The sequence below is a fragment of the Notolabrus celidotus genome, chromosome 13 (assembly GCF_009762535.1).
Source record: "Notolabrus celidotus isolate fNotCel1 chromosome 13, fNotCel1.pri, whole genome shotgun sequence".
NCBI lineage: Eukaryota > Metazoa > Chordata > Actinopteri > Labriformes > Labridae > Notolabrus > Notolabrus celidotus.
In genome coordinates, this window is record NC_048284.1 from 4,981,382 (window position 1) to 5,000,149 (window position 18,768).

General features: G+C 37.8%; 3 protein-coding genes across 3 annotated transcripts; all 3 read left to right on the forward strand.

The window, feature by feature from the left end:
- The first annotated feature begins 1,802 nt into the window (after positions 1–1,802).
- Positions 1,803–4,603, forward strand: cx34.5 (connexin 34.5). The gene is made up of 4 exons (XM_034698826.1): positions 1,803–1,926; positions 2,708–2,860; positions 3,104–3,289; positions 3,651–4,603. The coding sequence occupies exons 2-4, from the start codon at positions 2,732–2,734 to the stop codon at positions 4,245–4,247; spliced, it is 912 nt and encodes a 303-aa protein (XP_034554717.1). The 5' UTR covers positions 1,803–1,926; positions 2,708–2,731; the 3' UTR covers positions 4,248–4,603.
- A 3,435-nt stretch (positions 4,604–8,038) lies between these two features.
- Positions 8,039–9,933, forward strand: cx32.3 (connexin 32.3). The gene is made up of 2 exons (XM_034698903.1): positions 8,039–8,129; positions 8,706–9,933. The coding sequence occupies exon 2, from the start codon at positions 8,733–8,735 to the stop codon at positions 9,591–9,593; it is 861 nt and encodes a 286-aa protein (XP_034554794.1). The 5' UTR covers positions 8,039–8,129; positions 8,706–8,732; the 3' UTR covers positions 9,594–9,933.
- A 1,978-nt stretch (positions 9,934–11,911) lies between these two features.
- On the forward strand, positions 11,912–16,062 carry LOC117823677 (gap junction Cx32.2 protein-like). The gene is made up of 3 exons (XM_034698904.1): positions 11,912–11,962; positions 14,404–14,542; positions 14,930–16,062. The coding sequence occupies exons 2-3, from the start codon at positions 14,414–14,416 to the stop codon at positions 15,584–15,586; spliced, it is 786 nt and encodes a 261-aa protein (XP_034554795.1). The 5' UTR covers positions 11,912–11,962; positions 14,404–14,413; the 3' UTR covers positions 15,587–16,062.
- Positions 16,063–18,768: the final 2,706 nt, after the last annotated feature.

Sequence of the window (18,768 nt, forward strand, 5' to 3'; positions counted from 1 at the left end):
GAATCAGTCAGTCCTCCCTCGCACGTCTCCAGTTGGTCCAGAATGCAGCCGCTCGCCTTTTAATTGGAGCACGTAAAAGGGAGCACATAACTTCCGTTTTAGCCTCCCTCCACTGGTTGCCTGTGCATTTTAGAGTCCATTTTAAGATTATTTTATTTGTTTTTAAATCTTTAAATGGTCTCGCCCCGCCCTACCTCTCTGAGCTGATCCATCTCTACGCCCCTGCTCGGTGCCTCAGGTCAGCTGATCAGCTGCTCCTGGAGGTACCGAGGTCCAAGCGGAAGCTCAGGGGGGATATGGCTTTTTCTGTCGCTGCTCCCAAACTGTGGAACGATCTTACTTTAGCCATCAGACTTTAGCCCCTCACTGTCCACTTTTAAAACTCATCTTAAAACCCATTTTTATTCCCTGGCTTTCAACTCAGCATGAGACCCTGCTCTTGTTTTAGTGCCTTTTTATTTTTATTTTTCAACTTTATTTTATCTTATTGTTCTTATTGATTTTATGATTTTATTGTTTGTTTTTATCCATTATGTTTCTGTACAGCACTTTGTGTCCAACTGCTGTTGTTCTTAAAGTGCTTTATAAATAAAGTTGAGTTGAGTTGAGTTGAGAAAATGATAAGCTCTCTGTTTTTTTCAGTATTTTTTTCACTGTTTGTGTTCTTCACCATCTCTTTTTAGCTCAAATCCAATACTCAAGTACACACACATCTACATTTGTCATTGTTACATCATTGATAAAGAACATTGCTTAAATTCCTTATCACACCTTTTTTTATATTTTCACCTGCACTCATTTTTTGGAAGCGTTTGCATGTTTCAACACTCATAGTTTCAGTTCCTTTGTGTTCCAATTTGCAAAATAATAGGAGAAAAAGTGAATGTGATGCTGTCCAGAAATATTAAGTGAAGCATCAAAGGAAAAAACAAGGTGGCAAGTTAGACATGTTAGGCAATTTGTCTTTATACCAGTTTGTTGTGTTTAAAGTGACCATGTTGCATCATTGAAACAGTATGTGCCTAAAAAAAGAAAAAAATATTTTTATTGCATAGATTGTAAGAGAGTTCTCATTGTGGAATTTATTGAGTTCTCATTTGTTTCTTTTTTTTTTACTTGCTCTAGTCTCCTGCAGAAAACTTGGGTTTTAAGCTTGACAGTGAATTTAAGATGGATCAGCAGATCAGCTCTATAGTAAAGTCCAGTTTTTTTCACATTAGGCAGCTGGCAAAGGTGAAGCCTTTCCTTGCACAACAGCATATTTTTATTACATAGATTGTAAGAGTTCTCATTGTGGAATTTATTGAGTTCTCATTTGTTTCTTTTTTTTTTTACTTGCTCTATTCTCCTGCATAAAATGATAAGCTCTCTGTTTTTTTCTGTATTTTTTTCACTGTTTGTGCTCTTCACCATCTCTTTTTAGCTCAAATCCAATACTCAAGTACACACACATCTACATTTGTCATTGTTACATCATTGATAAAGAACATTGCTTAAATTCCTTATCACACCTTTTTTTATATTTTCACCTGCACTCATTTTTTGGAAGCATTTGCATGTTTCAACACTCATATTTTCAGTTCTTTAGTGTTATAATTTGCAAAAAATTAGGAGAAAAAGTGAATGTGATGCTGTCCAGAAATATTAAGTATACAGTGAAGCATCAAAGGATTAAACAAGGTGGCAAGTTCGTCATCATTCTCAAAGTCTGAACTTTATTTTGATAGATTTGTCTTCTGAAACCATTCCTTCACATTCAGTGTAAGGACTGGAGTTTGGATGTTGTGGGTAGGATGGTGTCCTTCAAGATAAGATGCCAAAGGCACAATGAGAGAACAGCCTCTCCTCCACTTTGTCTGCTCTTTGTCTTCTTGAATCATCGCTCTCTTCATCACGCTTTTTTTTCTCTGTGGATTTGTTCAATTGGTGAGTAGATCTTTGAGTTAAAATGACAAATATTTTCTTTTGTTTGGGGCCAGAAATGATGACTGATTTTGTTTTGTGCATGGACTGGAAAAAATGTTTAAATTAAGGTATTTTGGAAAGTTTTGATGTAATGAATTAAACTTAAACTCATACTGGTACCATGCTCCTTTGAGAAGTTGAACTATGTAGTTAATACGACAGTGAAGGAACAAAAATGGGGATTTATTGACGTGATGAAATTAACTTTGTAACAGGTACCTTCATATGTGATGGTGTTAAAATGTGAGCCTGTCCTCAGAGAGCTTTGTGAGCTATTATTCTGATTGAATAAAAAGACCGAATAGTGAAAAATAAGTGTGAAAATCTTTAAACAAACTTGGGAAAAACCATATCATTTGAAACGTTTGAAACTTTTGAAACATTCAATTTGCATTTGTACATCAGTGGTTGAGCTCACTGCTATGGTTGGGATTCACCAAGGTTAAGGTCTTGGTTTCCAGCAGATAAGCTTGTTTTGGGGATTTGGAATCAGCAGATGTGTCTTCTATCTGCAAAAAAACTGCAGAAATGATTAAGCCTGGCCTTGTGTGTGAGGGAGTCTGTTTATTCTGCCTTTACACCCTGCAATGATTCGTGTCAACTTTCTGTAATAATGAGAAACAAACAGGTCCAAAGTTGAAGCACACCTTCAAAGACTATTGTTTTGTACTGACTGTCTGGATAAATGGATGGATGGATGGATGAACTGATGGATGGATGGACTATTCTTTTCCTCACATAGAAAGCAGGACAACTGGCGACTGAAATGGGCGAATGGGATCTTCTGGGCCGCCTGCTGGATAAAGTGCAGAGCCACTCCACGGTGATCGGGAAAGTCTGGCTCACTGTGCTGTTCGTCTTCCGCATCCTGGTCTTGGGAACCGGCGCTGAAAGGGTCTGGACACAATGTCAAGTTCACATCACATACAGACTGAGAGTAGCTGTATTACCTGTGTGTATGCTAATTTTAAATGTGGATTAACATCAACAGATGTCCAGATTTATAACGTCTAGAAACGCCAACACTTGTATTTTAGATCATTTTAAAGGTACAGGGAAGTTGTTATATTCCCTATAAAACATTAAACTCCTTAAAGTTTATGACATTGTGCATCATCTTTTTATTATTCTCATTTAGGTGTGGGGCGATGAGCAGTCAGACTTTGTCTGCAACACCAGGCAGCCCGGCTGTGAGAACGTCTGCTACGACCAGGCCTTCCCCATCTCTCACGTTCGCTTCTGGGTCTTCCAGATCATCGCCGTCGCTACTCCCAAACTGCTTTATCTGGGCTACGTCCTCCATGTGATCCACATCGAAAAGAAGGTGTGTCACTGCAGTGGGTGTAGTGTGACTGCATAAGTAGGTCAGACATGCCACACCTTGTAGTATAATGACCTGCAATGACTTTACTCTGGTGATGGTTCAGAATCTAGTGTATCGAAGAATCCAGAATAACAATGATCTCTATTCCTGCCTTTGTAGCTCACTTGTTTATTGCTATAGCTGTGCTCATCAACCACCTTGGCTAGCTGTCTTTTGCTCTATGAAGACATGCAGCATTTGGACTTGTAGCTTCTTAAAACACGGACATTCATCAGGATTAATGTTAGCAAACCTTAATAAGTATGCTGCATCTTTAAATCTGGAAACCTCTAACTCTACTTTCTTGTTCTCCCGTTTTAAGATGAAGCAGAGGATGCTGAAACAGGCTGAGTTGGATGACCCAGCAAGTCTGTTCCTAAGGAGGGCCTATAAAGTTCCCAAGTACACAAAGAGCACTGGCAAGATCAGCATCCGTGGCCGCCTCCTCCGCAGCTACGTCCTCCATCTTGTGGCCAAGATTGTCCTCGAAGTTGTGTTCATCGTCGGTCAGTACCTTCTTTACGGTTTCACCCTCCAGACCCGCCACGTCTGCGAACGCTTACCCTGCCCCCACAAGGTGGACTGCTTCCTGTCCAGGCCCACAGAGAAGTCCGTCATCATTTGGTTCATGCTGGTGGCGGCGTGCGTCTCCCTCGTACTTAGCGTTGTCGAGCTGATCTACCTGTGCGTGAAGGCCGTGAAGGAGTGCTTGGCGAGGAGGCAGGACTACACGGTGACCCCCGTGACGCCCCCGCTCACCGAGAGGAAAGCTTTTAAAATCAGAGATGATGCGGTGATACAGAATTGCGTCAACTTAGAGTTGGAGTTCCAAGGCCGGAAGTTGGGGGTAAACGGGGTCAACGAGGCTCCTAAGAACGTGACGCCGGAGAACAACAACATGGGGGAGGTCCATATCTGAAGCGTGGGGGCGGTGACAGGTTGTACGTGTCCAAAAGCTCCGGGCATCCAGTTAATGTGTGTTTTGGCTTTGTGGTAGGAAGAGGGGGAGTGTGCACAGAGTCAATAAAGATTGAAGGGGGAGAGTAACCAGCTTAGGTAAACAGAACTCAGTCACATTTAAATGTTGCTCAAAAACTTCTCCTAACTTTGTTACATAAATAGCAAACTGTGATTCCTAGCAGGTAACAAAATCAATCATTACACCACAACGCTGTGGTTTTTCTTGTCTTAAACATTTTGCTCAGTGTGCTTTCTTGGAGTGATTTCAGACAATGCTGTGACAATTTGAATTCAATAAACCTCTTTGTTCCCTTTCATGTTGTCCTTTTCTTACCATTAAATAGCTTTAATTCAGACCCCTAAAGTTCTGACAGCACTATATTGAAGAACACTACCAGTCAAAAGCTGGACACACCTTCTCATTCAATGGTTTTTATTTACTTTAATTATTTTCGACATCAAAACTATGAAATAATCTGGTTTTGCCATAATCTGGATCACAATAGGGCTCTCCATTGTGTACTAACCCTACCTCTGAACAACACAACTGATGGTCTCAAACACATTAAGAAGGCAAGTCATTCTACAAATGAACTCTTGACAAGGCTCATGTTAATAAGAAACCAGTCCAGGAGACCACTTCATGAAGCAGACTGAGAGAATACCAAGAGTGTGCAAAGCTGTCATGAAGGAAAAAGGGGGCTACTTTACAGAATCTTAAATATAAAACATATTCTGCTTTGTTTAACACTTGTTTAGATGTCTTCAGTATTAATCTACAGTGTTTACAATAATTAGAATAAATGCAAACCCTTGAATGAGAAGGTGTGTGCAAACTTTTGACTGGTAGTGTGTGTCATAAAAAATGAAGCATCAGGTTAAAGCTCCTCAGTTTGTGTTGAGAAAAATCCTCACAGGAGCTTTAACTTTTAAACTTTGTGATCATTTAAAGACCCCTTTAATACAGAACCACTAATGCTTCTATAGATATTGAGTTGTTGCAAAACATGTTGTAAGCAGCACATGTTTTATTCCTAAAAAAGGAACAAGAAAAGCAAATGGCGTGTCTTGCTTTTACTCCGACTACAGAAGCCCAAAGTGGACATGCATCATAAATATAAAATGTTATCTCTTCTGTTTTCCACAAGAAATGAGTTTCTAAATGATTGAGACCTTGACTTATTTATCTCTTCATGTCAAGATAACACTGTTTTTTCCTGTGAAAAGTTCATTTTAGTTGTGTTTTTTTTTTTTAAACTCAGCTTATCTTTTCTCACTTTGCATTACCTTAAGATAAAGAAGCTTTTTTCTGATAATAGCACACTAATCTATCTCATTATCTCAAGATAACAACGCTTATTTTTTATGTGATGACAGAACAAACTTGAGAACTAAACAGACTGATTATTGTGATTACTGATTATGTCATGCTGCTATTGTTGATGCTAATGAGGTAAGTTGAGGACGTTTCAGACAACACAGCAAGAAAGCAACTGAAATCAACTTGTAATTAAAGGAAAACAGAGTAAATAGAATGGATGCATGTTCACTTTGGGCTTCCATACAACCCTGTTGGTTGGGTTTAACTATTTCTTAGGCTGTTTTCGAAACAGCTACTATACTGATTTGGCCAAAATTCAGTTTGTAGTATGTGAAAAAGAGCAAAATCTGCAGTATGCCAAAACAACCCGGATGTCATACTGATTCAGGAACATTTCATAGTATGCATCAGACCAGTCTCCCTTGCGTACTGTTTCCCATAATGCACAGCGCTTGTTCTGCTTTTTCTTTTTTCTTCTTATTTGACGAGGGGCATTCAGTTTTTAGGTGCTGTGACAATCATTAAATTTCATATAAACCACTTCTTAACCTTTTAAATAAGTGAAGCTAAAGAAGCAGTTTCTCCATCAGCTTGGCCGTTGTTTACTTCCGCTTTCCGAAACTGGAAATCCAGTGATGCTCAGCATCCTGCAGAACGGATCCAACAGAACAGTCAGACTACATACTACCTTCAAACACAGTATGTAGTAGGCAGTACCTACTGCCAACTACATTTGTAGGTAGTATGTAGTCTGTTAGCTTCATATCCAGCATGGAAACTTAAGAGCAGGGGTGTCAAACATGTGGCCCGCGGGCCAAAACCGGCCCGCCAGAGGTGCCAATCCGGCCCGCAGAACGACTTTGCAAAGTGAAAAAATTACAGAGAAGACGTTAACTGCAATTTTTCAATAAAAGTAACTACTATTTCAGATTTGTCCTCTGGGGGTCGCATTAAATCAGAGTGCTGATGGAGCGCACCTGAACGGCACTTTTTTCCTCAAAGTGAGAAAATAGATGACTTGCCGTTTGCATAATCCGATTGAGATTCATAAAGACTTTTTAGAGCACTATAAGATGATCCACTAACTACTAGCACTACACCCCTGCATACAACACTGTCCAGCAAGACAACTGTTCATGCTGGGGCTGAGGGGTCCAGAATAATCAACTTTACCTTAGTAAAGTAAATCTTAGGATAATCTGTTCTGTTGCAGTAAACATTACACTCTGTGTCAGGTGAATGTGTAACCTGTGTGTTTGGTGTGTTTGCTGCAGGTTTCAGGGCTTAAAGAGTTAAATATTTGGCCCAACTATGAGACTCATCATGGCAAAAAATACAACAGCAGTTTTTGTAGAAAGACAGTTCATTAAATGTGAACATTTACAGAATGTACTTGTACTTTTTTGCACTAAAACAAAGGGAAACATTTAGAGTTCTCGTTATTTATAGGTTATTATGTTGTGACTTTACTGGTCCGGCCCACATCAGATCAACTTGGGCTGTATGTGGCCCCTGAACTGAAATGAGTTTGACGCCCCTGCTTAAGAGTAATGGCGATCTAAACATCTTAAAAAATCTATAGATCTTGAAGGGTTTGGAAAATCACAGTTAGGAATATCTATCTAACCTTTTATAGAGTGGTAGGAACTGCAAGAAGTACCTTGGCATAAGTAATGATGATGCACTGTGCAGGATTGCCACACTTGGATGCTGTCTTTGATTTACTTATTTATTCCCCACACAGAGGATCAATACAGTTCTCTAATCTAATCTAATCTTATTTTCTCATATTGCTTTACTTGTAACTTTCTATTTTTGATGTGTGTCATGGCCCCCCCACACACCCTTTTTTTTGTTCTTTTTTTGTCTATTTTTGGGTTATCTTTGCATTGTTTGTTTTTCTCTGTGTGTTTTTATTTTTTCAATGCTGTCACTGTATGAGGAAGTGTAAAACAGACACATAGGCTTCCCTTTTGACAATTTCTGATTGTTTGCCTATGTGTGTATATTGGAAAAGTTCAATAAAAATTCCTTTTGTGTGTTTAATTGATATTTAGTATTACTACTTTAGGTCATGTGACAGAGTAATGAGAAATAGTATTGAAAATCAATTCTGTCCCTTTTGGGCACCCTTATTTTGATGATGTTGCCTAAAAAGTAGGTGAAAGTTATGCCCTTTGTTAAAGGTACATTCTGTATAGCTCCTCTCAAAAACATGAAGAGTATTCAGATATGAGTTATAACTGTAGATGATTTAATGATGACTAACTTTCCCGAGGTGTAAAACAGAGAAAGATCCAGCCCTCCCTCCCAGATACCAAACACCTGTCAATAATTATCTTTCCTCTGACTCCTGCCGTTATCCAGCTCTTTTTTTTTTTGCTCTTATTGCTGACGCGTCCTGCCAGATGTGTTGCATAATAATTGACTCCCTCTTCATCGTCCTCACCCACAAGCCTCGACAATTCAAAGGTCCAGCCTAGTCGCAGCCAGTCGCAGTCCTCGCTGACAGGTCAGAAGGTAAGATGCAAACCGCTCTTGTTCTCTGCTACATATGATAGACTGTGTGAGGAGTTTAAGAAGTTAGTGAAGCAACATTGAAGAATGTGAATTTGTTTTGGAGTTTTGTAGCTTTTTTAGCACAGTTTTTGATTTAAATGTTTTTTATTTGTACATTTTATTCATAGTATGTTTTACAGAATATGGAATGAAGTTTTTAAAGTCACAGTGACTAAGGGAAATTGTGTCTTTCTCTGTTATTCCTCTACTGTGCCTCAGCGGTAAGACAACACTGAGTTGTCATTTCTTCTGTTTTTTCAAAATTTTCATTAATGATTATTTCAGGAGGTTGTTGACCAACCAGCTCAGGGTTCAAGGGGCTCTGATATTCTTTTACTTTTCAAGAAGTCCGGTTCAGGAACAGAAAAGAGGACTTATCTCACTTTAAAGAACAATGTGCGCCTTTCTTTGGAAACACTTTATTGATTTTAAACTAAGTTAGGGTTCATCTTTGAGTTAATCAGGTGTGGTTCACTGTCATTGCCTTTTTTCTCTCTCTGTCAACTCACTTTCTTGTACTGTCTTTCTTTACCACAGATCATTAACTGAACTCCACCAATAACAATGGGAGACTGGGGATTTCTGTCGACTTTGCTGGACAAGGTCCAGTCCCACTCCACGGTCATCGGGAAGATCTGGATGAGCGTCCTGTTCCTCTTCAGGATCATGGTTTTGGGTGCGGGTGCTGAGAGCGTCTGGGGCGACGAGCAGTCAGGTTTCACCTGCAACACTCAACAACCCGGTTGCGAGAACGTCTGCTACGATTGGACCTTCCCCATCTCGCACATCCGCTTCTGGGTCTTGCAGATCATCTTCGTGTCCACGCCGACCCTGATCTACCTGGGCCACGCCATGCACGTCATCAGCCAGGAGAACAAGCTGAGAGAGAAGATGTTGAGCCCTGGTGGGAGCCAGCTAGTCAAAGTGCCCAAATACACAAATGAAAAAGGAAAGGTGAAGATCAAGGGGAACCTGCTGGGGAGCTACCTGACCCAGCTCTTTTTCAAGATCCTCATCGAGGCTGCCTTCATCGTGGGCCAGTACTACCTGTACGGCTTCGTCATGGTCCCCATGTTCCCCTGCTCGAGGAAGCCCTGTCCCTTCACCGTGGAGTGCTACATGTCCCGCCCCACAGAGAAAACCATCTTCATCATCTTCATGCTGGTTGTGGCCTGCATCTCTCTGTTCCTCAACGTCATCGAGGTGTTCTACCTGCTCTGTACCCGGGTCAAATGTGGGTCCAGGGCCAATAAAAGCAAGATCAATTCAGCAGAGAACCCCGCCAGCTTGTCAGCTCCGAGGTGGCCGACTACAGAGGAGGTTCTCAAGCAGAACAAGCTGAACATGGATCTAGAGAGCAGCCAGAGCATGGGTGGGAGTCTGGACGGGGCAAAGGAGGAGAAGCGACTGCTGAGCGGTCATTAAAGGAAGTCTCTCCACCTTGTTCAGATACACTATAAAGACTGAAAGTTCTTACAATGTGGTGCACAATTTACAGAGCATCAAGTTAAAGCTTCATCATTGCATCAAAGTGATATTCTTTCCATGATGTCTGCCTGAGTTTGCTGTTTTATGACCACCAGAATTTGACTTTGCACTTCAACTGTAAATCTAAAAACGGAAGCTGTGCAATATTAAGGATGTATTTATGTAACTCGTTCGTTAATCTGCGAGTGAGAGGATGTTCGTCTGTGCTCTTTAACTTATTGCTAATGATTATGATTGTTGTAGACTGCTGTTGTGTATTGTAAATGCATTTTTGTATGCTGTATTGTTTTAATACCTAATTAAAGTTGGTAAAGAAAAGAAAAAAACACAGTTTCATGACTTTTAATTATTTGACTCTAAGGTTACACGCTTTAATTCCACAGAGCATGACCAACACTTATTCGGTTATGCCCATTTATCTTCCTACATTAAAGCTCCTGTGAGGTATTTGTCTGACACCTACCCCCCCTTGCTTCATTTTCAAGCATTAAAAACAACAAAATAAAAATGGTAAATCATAACTTTCATGGTCTTGTTGTCTTTTATGAGTCATAAAAAGGCATCAATGTTAATTTCAGTCTGTTTCAAAACAAGTGGAAAAACTCCTCACTGGAGCTTTAAATGATTTAACATTTGGTCTTTATATTGTAAACAAATGACACACACCTTCTTATTCAAGGGTTTGTATTTATTTTAACTATTTGAAACACTGTAGATTAATACTGAAGACATCAAAACTATGAAAGAACATATATGGAATTATTTAATTTTTAAAAAAGTGTTAAACAAAGCAGAATATGTTTTATATTTTAGATTCTGTAAAGTAGCCCCCTTTTTCCTTCATGACAGCTTTGCACACTCTTGGTGTTCTCTCAGTCTGCTTCATGAAGTGGTCTCCTGGAATGGTTTCTAATTAACATGAGCCTTGTCAAGAGTTCATTTGTAGAATGACTTGCCTTCTTAATGTGTTTGAGACCATCAGTTGTGTTGTTCAGAGGTAGGTTTAGTAGACAATGGATAGTCCTATTGTGGTCCATATTATGGCAAAACCAGATTACTTCATAGTTTTGACGTCTTCAGTATTAATCTAAAAAGTTGGAAATAATTAAAATAAATAAAAACTATTGAATGAGAAGATGTGTCAAAACTTTTGACTGGTATTGTTTATCAGAGGAGTGTGGAAAAACAGAAAATTGTACTATTTCTGTGTAAAATTAAATAGAAAATAATTCAAATTTGAAACATGTAAAAAAAAATGTAGTAATAATACAAATAATCAAAAAGACAGACACAACAAACGTTACATACAATACAAAATAATAATAATAATAATCAGAAGAAGAAGAAGAAGAAGAAGAAGAAGAAGAAGAAGAAGAAGAAGAAGAAGAAGAAGAAGAAGAAGAAGAAATTGTATCATCAGTAATGTGAATTCTGATTGCATTTCCAAAAAGGAGTTGGAAAAACTCAAGCTTATCAATCAAGTTTGCTTCCAGTGAATTCCCTGTGAGTTACTTCTCCATACACCCCTGCAGCTTTATCATTATTGCTATTACTTAAGACCAGGGAGGGGTTCATAAATGGACCGATACCAGCCACACACACTGATAAATGGGTAATTTAAAGAGGCTTATATAAGGTGAAGGACTCTTACATCAGGTGGACCGGGCATAAACTAAATGTGACTTATGTCCTGAACGTATCTCAATTCCAAAGAAAATCCCTGTGATAAGGCACGGGCGTCTTTCCAGGATTCGTGCTAATTACACAAAAAGTTTGTTGACTCAGTTTGAACAAAAAAAAGAACGTGGCTGCTCGTATCTCACGTACTCATTGCAGGGTTATTGCAGGGTTATTGCATGAGTCTGTGCAGGTATTCCTGGCTTTTTGTTCCTTATTCTGATTTTACAAAAACACCCTCTTTGTTGATACATGACTGATAAATCACCAGATACAAAAGTGCAAAAGGGTTTTAACCTTATCATGGAGGATATCTCTTCCCTTTGATACAATTCCTGTAGACACACACACTGATAAAAAATTAACAATTACATAACATCTTAAAGAAAAATCCTGAGCACAAGAACTTTATCATTTTTATAACACTGTCAATCATTCACCTGAGCATTCCTGATGCTCCCTCTGGATTTTTATCATTTCCAAATGTCATGACAACGTGACAGCTCAGACCGTTGTGCAGATCTAAAGTTCAAGGTACCACAGACAGGTCTGACTCGGTTCACTAGGCTCTCTATCACTCAGCTGGTGGCTGCTCTGTTTGTCTGCACTGAAGACTTTCACACTCAAAGGTAAGATCTGAAGTTCTGATCTGCTGAGGGGTTTTCTGCAGAATATATAAAATGTTGAATGTTATGGTGTTTTTTAACATATTACACAAAGATTGTATTGTGACGGGTAGTTGCAGTTAATATTTGAGAGTGTTTGCACCTTGACTGAGGCTTGTAACTGCTTAACATAACAGAACATGCAACTTTCTTTCTTCCTTTATTCTTTCTTTATTCAGATCCCCATTAGCTGCCACTAACGCAGCAGCTACTCTTCCTGGGGTCTACATAAAACAAAACATAACATACAAAATATACATAAAATACAAAACTAAAAATTCAACAAACATTACAAAGAAAAACTGTGAATGCTATATAGAAATAAAATGCTACAGACATGACATACAAAAACAGCTTGGACTACGGTTTAAACAATTCATCCGAGTCATGAATTCTTGGCATTGTGAACTATTTTTATTCTTTTTATTCTAAGTTTTACTGGATGCAGGAGTGATGCTTGGTTAGGGAGAAAACACTACAGTGCTTTTGTTCTCAATGCAAATGTGGCATTTTAAAAAGATCTGTGAAGCACACATTCCTCTCCTATCATGACATTTGATCACATATAGCAGGATGTGTTCATATAATTGCTGTTTGTTATGCTTAATGATATTATAGATAAGGTCATAAACACTCTTTACTACACTGGGGATTAGAAGTTTCACATAAGATCATGACCAAAACAGACTTTCTGCTGTTGTTGAAAATGCTTCCAGTCATGCTGATCAATAATATCAGTCAAGGCACCTGGTAGTATCAGTATATGTTAATACAAAATTACTGGTTTTTGAAAAGGGTTTTGAAAACACCCAGACCATAGTAATAAAAGTAAATTAAAAAATAAATAGTGTGCAATCTCATTCTTTATCTATTTTATCTAATGCATTTATTCTACTTTAATACTATTTTTTTTTTTTTTAAAAAGATCTTTTTATTTAGATTTTGACACATTACAAAAAAAAGATCAATGCAAACAATTCAATAAAGTGACGTTTTTGTATAAGAAACATATTAAGTAAATGAATTCAAAAAAAATAAAAAAGCCAATAATATGTGATAATAACTTAAAATAAAAGATTGACAAGTACTCAAACAGGTAAGTAAAGAATAGTGAAATTACAATACGATGAGTAGGTGAATATCAAAAAAAAAAAAAAAAATTTAAAAAGATAAAAGAGCAATAAGTATAAAAAAAACCCCAAAAAACAAATATACAGCCATATATATCCAGATACACCCATATACATACAAATACATATACATACAAATACATACATATATACATCTACATACACACACATGGAAATAGAAATATAATCGTACAAGAAAAAAAACCCCGGATAAATTAATAAATAAACAAACAAAAAAATAATAATAATAAAAGGAATGAAAGTACCAAAAACAAGTTAAGAAGTAGAATAAACAAAACAAACAAACACACAAGCAAATAAACAAAAAAAGCACCACATATGGCTTAATACTATTTTTAACCACTTATTTATTATCATTATCATTTTATTTTGTTATTTACTGATTTATTTCTGTGTGTATTTTCTATTATTTTTATTATTGTTATTTTGTAGTTGTTGAATTACCCTGTAATGGGTGGTGGGTGGGAAAGGGAGTTGATATTCAGATGTGACAACTGATGTCTATTCCATATTTTTGTACCTTATGTTGTGTACCACACTGTCTGTCTAAAATTTTGAAAATGTTCAATAAATACAGTTGGGAAAAAATATATATATAGATAAAAGATAATAGAAAAATGTTAAATGATTAAATACATACATACAAATAAATTAATTTAAAACATAATTAATAAGTAAAGTGAATTTAATAAATCAAAATACTATTATGAATAATCATTAGAATAATAATAGAAATACATACAGTAAAACCACAGATTTATTCAAATTCTACTTTAAAATTGTTTTTAATTGAAATGGGGAATAAAATTACAATATGATACCAGTTTTGATTTTTTTTTTAAAGCCATTATACTGTTTTATATTTTGCTTTTTTTTAAACTTGATACCAATTTATAAAATTTTATCAGTGTAGTATAACTTAAGATGCCTGTCAGGAGTTGTCTGTTTATGTGGATTTTGGCGCCCCCTGTGGACAGAGTGACACATCCTGTGTATTTGCTGATCTTCTCAAATGTATTATTAACTTTAGTATTAAATGTATAACTCATCATGAATGTGTCTCTTCCCTGTTTCCTTCTCCATCCAGTGTCAATGTCCTACTATTAAATAAAGGCTTGAGGCACAAAAAAATTGAATTTTAAAATGATTAAAAATACAAAAAATACCATTTTTTTTGTATTACTATTACTACAAAAAATCTGTTTGTTTTTCTCTTTTGGTATTTAGACTAATTGTCTTCATTTGCTTTTTCAGATCAGACATCATGGCACAGTTGAGTTTTCTGTCCTCTTTACTGGACAAGGTCCAGTCTCACTCCACGGTGGTCGGGAAGGTCTGGCTCACCGTGCTTTTCATCTTCAGGATGATGATCCTGGGAGCCGGAGCAGAAAAGGTATACATCTGATTCCCTTCTTTTACTTTGGGTGTGAGGACGCCACTTGAAAAGTTTTGGGGTGAAATAACGCCCCCTAGTGGCCATAAGACAGATTCGTGCAGCTTACAAGTCTCAGGGGCAGGAAGCTATCCCAAAAAACACAAGTTTATGCATGCCAATATTTTTCTTTATTCAAGTTCCCTTCAAATCTATTTTTAATGAACATTTCCTGACTCTGAAGGTCACTGGTTGTTTGAATAGACACAGTTTGTAGCCTGCTTGTTCCATAGTTGGCACAGTACAGCTAATATCAGCACAGTTCTTTCATAGGCATCTTGAAGGACACCAATAGTGGATGCTGATCCAGTTGGATGTAAATATAATGATGTTAATTTAACATTTCAGGTGTGGGGTGATGAACAGTCGAGTATGGTCTGCAACACCAAACAGGTTGGTTGCAAGAACGTCTGCTACGACCAAGCCTTCCCCATCTCACACATCCGGTTCTGGGTCCTCCAGATTATCTTCGTCTCCTCACCCACACTGATCTACCTTGGACATGTCCTCCACGTCATCCACAAAGAAAACAAAATGAGGGAACACATGAGGGACCACTCCGGTGAAGACTCCAAGTGCCCCAAGTATTCAGACGATAAAGGTCACATCAAGATCAAAGGCGACCTGCTGGGAAACTACCTGACCTCCATATTCTTCAGAATAGTCCTGGAGATGGCGTTCATCGTGGGGCAGTACTACCTGTACGGATTCATCATGGACCCGCTAGTCGTCTGCCAGAGAGACCCCTGTCCCTTCACCGTGGAGTGCTACATGTCTCGACCCACAGAGAAGACCATCTTCATCCTCTTCATGCTGACCATGTCCTGCGTCTCTGTTTTCCTCAACCTTGTGGAGATCATCTACTTGCTCTATTCCCGCTCATCCAGGCGCAAGCATAAAACACTGCCAGCCGCCGCTCTTGCCATGCACCCACGCTTAAACGGTAACAGTCTGATGACCAATGAGAAGCTCAGCCTCCATGTTGCCGGACACAGCACAGCTTGAGGAGAGTGCAAATTCAAACAGAAGCAGGGTTACAGAGGATTTAGGAGGTCGGATAAAGATGTGACTATTGGGTCTCAAGTTGCACGAGACCATGGCTCTCTGAGAGTTACTTATTTAATATGACACTTAAAAAGGTTTGAAAATGAACCAAATTAAACACTTTTTATGAATGGCAGTACACATTAAAAATGTAAAATGCACAATACAATGTATTGCACAGTATCACTGAAGCAAACTTTATATGTGTTCAAGGAAAAAGTGAGTATTTGTTATTTTTTGTTTCTTTTGTAAATATAACTTAAGATTGGCGCCACCAAGTGGCACTTTGTTTATAATGATTATTAATGCTGGAAGTGTGTATTTTGTCTGAAGTTGATCTAACAGCTGATACCTCTGTGTGACTGTATCAGTTTGCAATGGTTGAAAGCTTTTTAACTGTGTTCTCTTATTGTTAAATATATTGGTATGGCTGTTAGAAGTGTAAATATTTGAATTAAAAATAAAATGTTTTATCATGTTTGGATGCAATGTGACTGTTTGTGTCTTGTGTTTGTAACTGATTGAAAAAAAAACTTTGAGTAAAAAAGGTTTACATGCTTATTAAATGATGTGGGAAATAAGGGTAATTTACTCCTTCTCTTTAAAGGTGACATATCACGCTTTTTTCATCAATATATATTGGTCTAAGAGGTCCCCAAAACATGTCTTTAAAGTTTATGCTCAAAAAAACACTTTGAAATCAGATTTTGGTCTGCCTGAAAAACCCTCTTCTTCAGTCCTCCTCAGAACACTCTGTTTTCTCTCTGACCACGCCCCCTTAGGAAGTGGATGTGCCTCGGCTGTCCAGCACGTTGATCTAATGTTTACATGTTGGCTGAATATACACGGCTGCTCATAGATCACGTTACTTCAACCCTCTGAATCTGATCCAGAATCTGATCCTGACGGAGAGGCGCCTGTAGCAGGACCTTTCTGAAGGATTGGTCACAGATTTAGTGTTTCTTGTTGTTTTATTTGTCAGTATGTAGACGTGTGTCTTGGTACACAGCTAAGAACATGTAGCTATGTGGCTATGCTAACTAGCGCTAGCACTTATCCATGATAAATAAAAATCATCCACTAGATCTTCAAATCTGCAGACGTGGGGAGTAAAACCGACCTCTGCCAGAAAGGCAGCAGGACCTTTCTGAAGGATTGGTCACAGATTCTGTTTTTCTTGTTGTTTTATTTGTCAGTATGTCGACGTGTGTCTTGGTACACAGCTACAGCTACGACTTGTAGCTATGTAGCTATGCTAACTAGCGCTAGCACTTATCCATGATAAATAAAAATCATCCACTAGATCTTCAAATCTGCAGACGTGTGGAGTAAAACCGACCTTTGTGTTTATTAAGACAGCCTACAACTAGCATGCCTCCCTCCTAAGCTCCTTGTTAGCACACGTGTGCAGGTAATGAAAAACGGAGGAGGGGATTCAGTATTATTTTATACAGTCTATGGGCTGAACAAGCTCCGAGCTCTGACTCCGTGACAGACCGGATATTGTTGTTACGTAACAAAAACACGGAAGTCTGAAACGGCTCGTTTCACACACATTTACAGAAAGGTGGAGAAATCAGAACAGGGGCAGAATGGATTTTTTTCATTCTCGGGGGGTTTGTAGACATGCCAGGGACACATATTTCAGGTAGAGAACCATTAAAAAGTCCATTTTGCATGATATGTCACCTTTAAATCAGTACTGAACCAGTCCACTGTTATTGGCTCAATTCATGGAATTAAGCAACAAGCACCATGCAACTCTTCAAACAAGATATCACAGTTGTCAAAGTAGGAGTAAAGTCTTACCTGTGTTTGGTGGAAATCCAACATAGTCCAGGCACGTGTCTTTGTTGTAAACATAATCAATTACTTCATTCTTACTGTTTTACAATCACAATTTTACCTAATGATGTCCACTACAACCTTTTTTTTCCAGTGGCAGGATTTAAAAATAAATAAACATTAGACAAAACTGATGAAATGAGTTTGCACCGTAAGCACCAAAATATATATTTTGTTAAACTGAGAGACAAAATGTTTTGGTGGTATAAGATAAAACTCCTAATGAATGTTTGATTTTACAAAGACTGTCAAATTAGCAACCGTTTCTTAACTTTGTTGGCCTTTTTGTAGCATCATATTAAAGACATTATAAGGTAACATTCTACTTCATGCAAACATGAAAACAAATAACCAAACAATAAACAGAAATTAAGCAACTAAGTAATATATGTATATAATAGCAACAAATAAATAACTACTAATAATAATGACAATAGAAAATAATCATAATAGGTCTTTTCTTCCTGCAGTGGTCAGACTCTATAACCAATACTATAAGATAAGATGAGATAAGTTAAGAGATTCCTTTACTCGTCCCACAACGGGGAAATTCAAGTGTCACAGTAACAGAGTAGACAGTGCAAAAATAAATATATAAAGCAAACAAGAGCCTATAAAGTAACAATTATTAAAAAGTTATTAGCAATTAAAATTAAAATCAAAATTAAAGAGGTAAAGATAAGCATATCTCAAATCACACACACACAAACACACACACACACACACATATATATATATATATATATATATATATATATATATATATATATATATATATATATATATATATATATATATTGGTTATAGAGTCTGACCACTGCAGGAAGAAAAGACCTGTGCTATCTCTCTGTGAGACACCGCGGGTGAAGAAGTCTGTCATTGAACTAGCTACTTAGTATTGTTATTGTCTCCTGGAGGGAGTGTGACATGTTGTCCATCAGAGAAGATAGCTTTGCTCTCATCCTCCTGTCAGCGACCACCTCCACAGGGTCCAGTGGGCAGCCCAGGACAGAGCTGGCCTTCTTCACCAGTGTGTTCAGCTTCTTCCTGTCAGCAGCAGAGATGTTGCTTCCCCAGCAGACCACTCCAAAGAAGATGGCTGATGCCACCACAGAGTCAAAGATATATATATATATATGTTGTAAGATATGTTTATTTTTTACCTCTTTAATTTTAATTTTTTTATTTGAATTGCTAATAACTTTTTAACAATTGTTACTTTATAGGCTCTTGTTTGCTTTATATATTTATTTTTGCACTGTCTACTTTGTTACTGTGACACTTGAATTTCCCCGTTG